General features: G+C 34.8%; 1 protein-coding gene across 10 annotated transcripts in view; it reads left to right on the top strand.

Moving 5' to 3' along the window:
* Positions 1-10080, top strand: part of LOC106876180 (TWiK family of potassium channels protein 18) — a 321498-nt gene that overhangs the window by 275909 nt on the left and 35509 nt on the right. For all 10 annotated transcript variants that reach the window (XM_052965904.1, XM_014924619.2, XM_014924620.2 and 7 more), the window contains one exon: positions 1784-3124. In XM_052965904.1, coding sequence (XP_052821864.1) covers positions 2110-3124 — 1015 coding nt within the window. In that variant the 5' untranslated portion in view covers positions 1784-2109. The remainder of the gene's footprint in view (positions 1-1783; positions 3125-10080) is intronic.

The raw sequence follows: 10080 nt of genomic DNA, 5'->3' as shown, positions 1-10080 counted from the left end.
AATAATAATAATAATAATAATAATAATGATAATAATAATAATAATAATAATAATAATAATAATAATAATAATAATAATAGTCACTTGTACTATATTACATCTTTAAGCTTATTCACCATCACCTCAGTCATGAACCTTTTCTGTTTTCCTACATCTATTTGCTTCGTTTTGTCTGTAAATACGTTTTTATTCTCTGACAAGAATATTTAATATATCAAAATATATTTTTTGTTCTGACTTTGAAGTTGAATCTAGTTAAAAAGTCTCCTTCTCATATATAATTTAATGTTTATTGGTATACTCTATTCAGCATACGTTTATATACACTGACTGTCTACAAAGAATGGATAAGTATCGTCTCCAAGCTTGCATGGAAGATATTATTGCACCACTGGATCTGTTAGGAATATGAGCCAAATCGCCTTGCTACCGCAGAATATTTTCAAAATGAATGACACATTATATATTTTAGTTTTAGCTATATTATACCCCCACAAAGGCTAATGTAATGGTTTGGCTTTCGTGTTAAGTGTTGCTCGAACCTGGCTGATATGTGGCTAGACAGCAGCGAGGGAGAGAGTACGCCATTGTTTACCTTGGTAGAAATAGTAATCAAATCTTTCTAAATTTCCCACTCAGCCCTCATTACTCGGAAGGTCTCTTTCGATGATTTATTTAGTATAATACGACTACAAAAACTGAATTAGCGGTCAGGATTAGAACACCTTTTGCGCATAGTTTTATTAGATTCTTTTCAGTAGTATTCTATGCAATCAACGAATTAAAGTGACACCCTTAAATACTTTCTGCGGTTAACCACCAATGGAACTTAAAATGAGTTAATAGATGAAATGCTGTGTACGCAAATTATAATAAAAAGTATATATCTTTTGATTCATTCAAGTTTGATTTTAGGAGTGAAATATGATATAAATAAATCGAAAAATTTGAATCGTTTTTTCTAGTCTATGCAGATATTCTATAAAAAAAAACCTAATAAAAGGCGCTCTAAATATGACCACCTCGTATTATTTTTGCAGTCATCGTATATCGAAGATATAACTAGCAAATTCTTTTATTTTAAGCCTACAGGGTATAAATTTTAGAGAGATTTGTCTGGTTTCTGTACAGGACAACTGTGTTTAGATTTCCTTGATAAGACACATAAAGACATTTTATGGTGAGTAATTTGTCGATCACACTTTTCTCCCCCAAAACAGATATGAAACATATTGATTTGAATTTTTATAAAGGTACTTGAATTTAGACATGAAAAGGAATCTGCTATTCAAAGTATGTGATGTCTGTGTCACAGTAAGCATTCATATGTGCATGTATACGCTCATATGTATATATACGTATGTGTGTTTGTGTGTGCGTCTGTATGTGTGTAACGTATTACATATATTTATGTATGAATATATATATATATATATATATGGATATTCTTTCGAAATTAATCTACTTTACCTTTGATATGTTTTCATCTATTTCTATATGCCACCTGTATTTATAGTAAATGACTATACTTTTACAGTTATTAAGCGTTCACAATTCTCGTTCCTTTTCTCTGTCTCTTTCTTTCTCTTTCTGTTTCTCTGCTTCCCTCTCTTTCTCTCTTTCTCTCTCTCTCTCTTTATTTGTCTCTCTTTCGATCTCTAGTTTTCAGTTTCCCTAGATTCTCGATCTTTCTCGTTTACACCGTTATTTCGTTTTAATTCGTCATCGATTTACCAGTATAATTTAACTAACAAGACATATTTTATCTCTTCTTTCCATATAGATGCTGCAGTCATTTGAATTGCATTTAAAAGAGATCACTGGTGATAACTGACATCTTTTGAATATCAACCACTTACATTCGTCATAAACCTTGTCTACATCAATCATCTGTGAATTATGAAACTATTATGCAAGGATTATAAATTAGTGTGCAATTTATGGCAGAATGATTGCTGAATATATATAAGTCTACATTTATAGTGAATGAGGGAGATACATTTCTTGTTATGCCAAAATTGTAGTTCTACAGCTGGCAGCAACAGACGTTTGGTACGAAATCTGTGAGAAGAATGTTTTTAGCAGCAGCTTTATCTGCATTAATGGAGAATGGATGACCTTCATGTCAGAGACAAAAACCAAACATCCAAACACATTTCGTCCAGACCGGCTACTGCAAGTATCAGTGCTGATAGCGCGGAGCCCGGTGGCTGTGGGTCAGCGAGCGGAAGTAAATCAGAAGAAAACAGAAATTCAAACGGAAATATCGAAGGAAGTGAAAATGTCGGTGAAAACAGTAGTGGTCCCAGTGGACATAACGGTGGTGCTAATCGCCATGTTGAAAATGTCGTCAATATTGTTAGCTGCACACATACTGAGGACGAAGAGATGGGAGATGATGACGATGATGATGACGACGATGATAACAGCAGTAGTGATTCTGGTTCTTATTACGCTACTTCGGTCGATCAGGCTAATGACCGGTCACCCAATAGTGTACGTAACAACCAAGAAGAAAGTGCCGTTGTCATCGTTAGAGACAGTGATGGATCCGACGACAACGGACAAAATATCGATGACAATAATTCCAAAAACAGAGCTAAAAAGCGAAATTCGTCTAAAACCTTTTGCTGTAGTTGTTGTTGTTGTTACCGCAAGAAAAGGAAAAATATCAATATGGCGAATGGTAAAGAAGTGGTTGAAAAGAAAGGTACAACTCGTGAATCACATCGGAAAACTACAAACAGGGTTGTTAACTGTTGCAAAACTTTCATTACGTTTTTCTTCTCCAATATTGGTCTTTGTTCGTTGGTTATTGGTTATTCAATTCTGGGAGGTTTTATTTTTCAAAAACTCGAAGCGCCCAATGAGGAAAATGAACGAGGAACGGTGACTTTGCACCGGCAACGTCATGTTATTCGTTTATGGAATTTAACAGAGGAGTTAAACATATTGCACGAAGAGAACTGGTCACGTATCGCTGACGAAGTGCTTTTGGACTTTCAACAGGAAGTATTTGTAGCAATTAAAAAACAAGGCTGGGATGGAAAAGACGGTACGGCTGAATTACAATGGTCTTTTGCTGGCGCTCTACTTTATTCAGTGACTGTCATAACCACAATAGGTAAGCTGCCATTTTTTTTTTTAGTTTATATTTGTATTTTATATGATGTTCGTAATTGTGTAGGAAATTCATTTTTAACAAGAGATAACAGCTCTTAAACATGATACTTATATCGGTTATTTCAGATCGAATAGTTAAGAGATTGCTCCCTCACAGATGTGTTGGATAAAACATTCTCTATTACCCTTTAATTTCAGTTGGAAAAGTAACAAGTGATGGATAAGAGAAGACACGTTTTACTAATAAATGCAGTAGTTTCTTTTTTAATTGCATGGTGAATGTTAAGAACAATTGCTAGTTGCCGTATACTAAAGCAAATTATCATTTCACTGGTATAATGAAATGAATTTCAAAGTCTACAATCGCGATTCTTCACAAAATTATGAAATACAAAGCATTATTCAACTCGATAATTGCCAAGACTCGCACGCCTGGAGGTATAGTTGATTATCTTCGATATCTTCAATATTCTATACGGAATATATTATTGATTATTTACGTAAGAGTTATTAAATTTTGGAGAAACTGTTAAAGCCAGCAAGATTCATATTAACAAGTATTGTTTTAAACTTAAATGATCTCATTCACGCAGAATATTTGTAGCGGCGCACAGAAGAATACAAAGAATAACTGAGACGAAAGATAATCGTTAAAAAACAAACTCACAAACACGCGCACGCGCACAGACACATATGTATGCAAGACCATATGTATTTGTGTGTATTTATGCATGCATGTGTATCTGTGTGTGAGTGTGTGCATGTGATTTCTTTCTGTGTATGTATGTGTAGTGCATTTTTCTATTTTCTGTTATTCGTTGCAGCATAAAATTGTTGCAGCATAAAATTGTCACAGCATATTGAATGCAATTAGTCCACTCTGTGAACACGATCACAAATTTGCACTTTACTTACTAAGTTTTACTAGACATGTTTATTAAAAATGGTCTGATAAAGTACAATGTCACAGCAGTGCTTTATTAAATGATTAGACTGACTGGGAAATATTAATGTGATCTAACACAAATAATTTACATTCTTACGCACAAGTCAACGAGTGCGTTTCTTTCGTTAATATAGGCGTTTTAAGCACATGAGATATGACTCTTTTATCACAAATCACTGAATTCAATAAGGAAAAGACACAGTGGATAATGTTCTCCTGTGTACGCCGGAGATCCCTTTGTTATCACATTTCTTCAATCAGTGCTAATCTAGGAAAATACAACAATAGCGGAAAAAAACAACTAAAACAAAAACAACTAAAACAAAAACAACAACAACAACAGCACATATTCACATACCTCTGTAACATATGGCCATAATTATGGAACATTTTCAATTATATACTTAATTATTTCCCCCGCCCTATTTTTACCAGGAGATATTTAATGCTAAATATTATAATTGTTTACATCAGCTAAGCAAAATCACTAATATAAAGTTATTTCCAGTGATATAATCTTAATAATAACTATACGAATAACATATTCACATTAATCCCTACAAAAATATTGCAACACTATCAACTGCATTTTCTCATTTCAACCAGAGTATATTGAGGTTAAACAGATGCTGTCATATGAACGTGTGAAAATGACAATCTAGAAGTTACTTTCCATTGTTTTCATGTTGGCATTTTAAAGCCAAAAGCCATATCGTGAGCTTTCAAGAAAAATTTCAACAGCATCATTTGTTTTTATTTATTTATTTATTTATTTAATAATCAATTGTATTCTGGGTATTTTAGAATATCTGAGTGATGAAAAATTGAAAAATGCCGATATATTTTGTACGATAACTATTGAAAAACTATAATACATTTCGATGTTATATTAATGGTAGTTATTTCAATATAAATTGTCCTACAGTATACAGGAAATATAGCATTCAATTCTTCTGAACTTAACTATCAAATCTCGATGGTATTAAATCGATAGAAAATATTTTCCAGTCATGTTATATCATGTGTGCGTGTCTGTGTGGCTGTGCTCATGTGTGCGTGTCTCTGTGGCTGTGTTCATGTGTTTGCGTGTGTGTAAGATGTGTGTGGACATACATACACACACGCACGCACGCACGAACACACACACACACACACACACACACGCACACACACACACATATATATATGGGTATTTTAAATTGGTTTTAAGTGTATACGTTATGTACGTGTGTCTGTATATTTTCATGCTGAAACATATTTAAAATCCTGTCCGTTATATCCGTTGTTGTCAGGTAAGATGCACTGCGCGATTGTTATATATTAAAACCGTAATTATTCATATAAAATATAGCAGTTCCATATCGTTACGTAACAAAGGAATTTTTTTCTCCAGACCAATTTTTGACTCTTGCTAGTAAGAAATAAGTTCCGTCAATATGGTCATAATCAACTATGAAATGTAAAGTGATCTTCTGATGTATAATTTCAACTTCAACCTTAGACGTGAGGGATTGTAAATGTCATTAATACGGCTAATTGATTTTCCAGGTAATATTTCTCACAAATTGAAATATAAGTTTATAGTCACTCTACACTTTTCGTTTTTAGCTTTTCTATTAATTTTCTATTCTTTTATATATTTTTCTTTTTGTTTTATAATCATATATAGTCACATAAAAATCATATTTGACTTTTATTTATATATTGTAATTCAGGAAGTGTGAGGTAATTTTTTTATACATTATCTTGGATCACCATAAATTTACGCTCAATTTTCATGCTTTGGACATAGTTTCATCATGAATATATAATTTCACCACTTCTTTTTGTGGCGGTTATGCATTTGATATTGAGCGGTGCGTATGTGTACAGTTGACGTTGTGTGAAATAATAATAAGTAAGTAGCATCTCGCCTTACCTACTGAACGAGCTAGTCATGTAATGTCGACTACATACAGAAGGCAAAAACATTGCACTATGTCCATAAAGCAGGGTCTAGTTAAAGAGTTTTGCTTTAAAATTGGCGGAGAACTAGTTCCAATGATCAGCTAGAGGCAGCTGAATGACTTTAGTGCTCTTAAAATGCTAAAATGAGAATTCAAATTGAATATAACTTAATACAGACGCGAAGTTTTGAAATTGTGGTCTACTTAGGCGAATTGAAGTGGGACGGTTCAACACGAACTTTTGTTGATGCTCTTGTGATCATTCCAAGAACACTGAAGATCGTTAATAAGATCAGGATTAATGTAAAATGCTAGCAAGTACCTCTGAAAGTGTATTTGTCTCCTATAACGCTTTACCGGTTTTGGGCTGCATAGCACTAATGCAAATGTTCCGCAGTCCTTAGCATAACTCAGAGAATAGGTAAAAATAGCAAGACTTCGATGTCACATTACGCTTCGGTTTTCTATAAAACACCGTAGAGTTATCAGATAAAAATAGAGCATGAGAATATCTGTTTAAGTGACAGAAGCATTCTGGAAATAGAGCAAGTGAATGTTTTGGTATATAACAAATCGCATGCAGTGCAAAGGATACGAAACAACTAATTATCAAATGACTAACAAAAGCTGGCGAAATATTGTGACTAAAGCATCTCTTTTACTGAACTGAAAGAAGTCATTGCACATGAGTAGCATGGGAGACAGCTAAATAAATGAAACTATCATAGCGTAAGTTTTTAAAAATGGATCCAAGCATTATATGATTAATCTATAACCGTTGTAATTTGTGCTTCTATTAATGGTCGGTATTAGACGGTTGGTCTGGATTCACACGAAAGTTTATCTTCGACGTTGAAGTTATGCATATCAACACTTGCAAATAACATATGGTACTACAACCAGATACTAAGTCAACTTGTTGATAATCTAAACCTGCAAGACAGATACTCCAGTGACTCTAGACTCAATATGAAGTTGTACGCTGTAACATACAAAGCGAGAGCGAAAGCACACCACCAAGAATGAGAACAAAAGAACTGAGAGAGTAAGGCAATCGTAAGGCACAGGTAAATTTGAATGGAACGATAAAATGCTCAAACTTTATTGAAATAACAAATCAGCAATTCGATATAATGGAATAATATGATTTGGTCAATAGAATAAAGAAATATCATAAACTGATAAGATGTCAACATTTTGCGGGAACAATCTAGAGTAGGATTATAAAACGAAGAACATTTGGTGGATTATAACAATCCTCTCAGGTAAGAGGTGGATAGCGTACGGTGCTTCAATAGTGGTATGAAATAATGGGTTTCTTAGCTAGAATCCCAACGTCTTTGCAGGATGACATTCAGCTTAAGAAGCATATAAGAATAATCATTCAGGAATTGAAGTGTAGAAAATATTTAAAGTATATATTTGGAACGTGTGCGAGGCAGAGCAGTTAATATAACAACTAAAGTAAAGTCCAACGAGCAGTTATTTATGGCTGAATTGTTACAGCTGTACCCGGTTTTGTTGTGGTAGCCGCATAATTAATGAAATACAGCAACAGTTGCATCAAAAAATAACACAGACTATCACTTGTAGCATCAATGGGTCTCTGGAGGGAGTGGTATTGGTGAAAGAAGCGGAAATCAACACGGTCTCAAGGACAATTGATGAAGGCAGTAAATCATAGACAGACAATATGTAATACGCACGCTCACACACTCACACGTTCACGCACGCATACAAACACACGTATATATATATATGCATAAATACGTGAGTAGTTACATTTGTTAGAATTTGTAGACCACGTATTTCTCACATGCCTCATCCCTTCATGCCCAAACCTAACTAGGCAAGAGCAGTTAGAGGAAAAAGGAGGTATTACAACATCACCAAATATCAATACAACCATAATTAGGTGAGCATCAATTGAAAAACATGCATAGTTGAAAATACATAACCTACACGCACGCACACACACACACACACACACACACACACGCGCGCATATCATATGCATGCATTACCTCATATATTCATAAAAAGTTTATGGGCACTACGATGGGAAATAAAGGAAACTAATGAGAAGTTACAATACGTGGTGAGGTGGAAATTGCGCTTCAACCCTAGCTTTCATGTACACACAAAAACATGAATTTTATATATATATGTGTGTATGTGTATGTGTATGCTTACCAACCACATGGTTCCGGGTTCAGTCCCACTGCGTGGCACCTTGGGCAGGTGTCTTCTACTATAGCCTCGGGCTGACCAAAGCCTTGTCAGTGGATTTGGTAGACGGAAACTGAATGAAGCCCGTCGTATATATTGATATGTATATATATGTGTGTGTGTTTGTGTGTCTGTGTTTGTCCCCCGACATCGCTTGACAACCGATGCTGGTGTATTTTCGTCCCCGTAACGTATCGGCTCGGCCAAAGATAACCGATAGAATAAGTACTAGGCTTACAAAGAATTAGTCATGGAGTCGATTTGCTCGACTGAAGGTGATTCCCCAGCATGGCCACTTTCAAATGACTGAAACAAGTGAATGAGTATATATATATGCCGCCATAGTGCTGTCCTAGGTCAAGTGGGTGGCTTCTGGAAGACCTATGTCTGAAAATAGGACTCTGTACCATTCCACACAAGCAGGAGAACCCAGTTATACCTGTTAAACAATTTCTGCGACTGCTTTACCCCTAGCATAAGGCCACCTAACACCCCAGACTCTGACCCCCTTGGTTATTATGTGTGGAGCGCAGTTAAGTTAGAGACCGACAAAATTCCCTGTAGCATCAAAGATGAACTGAAGCTAAGTATTAGGGCAGCATTCACCCACATAAACAAGAAGACCGTCCATAAGAGTTTCAGGAGATTCCGAAGTCGCCCGGAGGCGGTGGTTGAAGCCAATGGCGATTTTATTGAATAAATTTACTCTTTAGCATTTCAAGATATCTTTAATGTAATTGTGGTAAATATATCTGAAAAAATGAGATGTAAGTGTTATTTTCATTTTTAGACGACAATTTTTCACCTCATCCTGTATATATATATGCTTTCATAAATATCTGTATACATGAATATATGCGTGTGTATGTATGCGTGTGTGTGTGTGTGTGTTTGTGTGTATGCTAGTGCAATATAACATAACATAGTATATACACAAGTATAGCATTATGTGAGAAAAAAAAAACGAAAAAGATCGCCACGTGATGTTCGAATATTATTCGAGTGCGATAACAATTGTACCAAAATGACCGTCACTCCCTGAAATGTAATTTAGCAGCAATAAATACGCTGCTGGATAACCAATTATTGTTTACCTCCATCGTCATCATGCAAAAACGCCCATCGTATTTTTCATAGCTTCTAAATATTCGCGTCTAAATACAGAAAATTGTATTCATTAATTTGAAACAATATGTTATAATTTTAATATGATAATAACATTATGAAATGAAATTGGCTTTTAATTATTTTCAGGTTATCAATAGTTTGTTAGATAATAAATGAATAAATATGATCATTCAGAAATTAAATGTTCTGACATATATTTATTTTGCGTGGTAAAATGCCTAGGAGATGTTCTGATACCACATAAATAGATTTCTTTATATCATTATTTTTCTTTATTTCACCGCGTACATATTCAAAGTCAAACATGTCTTACAAAAAAGACTGATGCGTGCCTGACTGGTAAGAAGTTTTCTTCTGTACCAAAAGTTTCCGGGTTCAAACCCACCATGTAGTACCTTGGGCATATGTCTTCTACTATAGCCCTAGGTCGACCAAAGCCTTCTGAATTGATTTGGGAGATGGAAATGGAGAAAAGCCTATCTGATATAATTATACATGTGTGTGGGGGGGGCGTGCAACAAACAAGATGAGGACAAATATCTGTCCGATGTAAATAATGTAAATCATGTAAATAATGTAAATCATGTACACTGTTATTATTGAGAGACTCGTCTGATATGTAGCATTTGGTCAATAAGGGATTTTGATGTCGCTATCATCATTTGCGCCTCCTGCCGCGAGGTAGGATCATTTGAGACTCGAGACAGG

The sequence above is a fragment of the Octopus bimaculoides genome, chromosome 1 (genome assembly GCF_001194135.2).
Source record: "Octopus bimaculoides isolate UCB-OBI-ISO-001 chromosome 1, ASM119413v2, whole genome shotgun sequence".
In the NCBI taxonomy this organism is placed as follows: Eukaryota; Metazoa; Mollusca; class Cephalopoda; order Octopoda; family Octopodidae; genus Octopus; species Octopus bimaculoides.
Note: the sequence above shows the minus strand (reverse complement) of the source record. Positions and strands in the feature narration are given on the sequence as shown.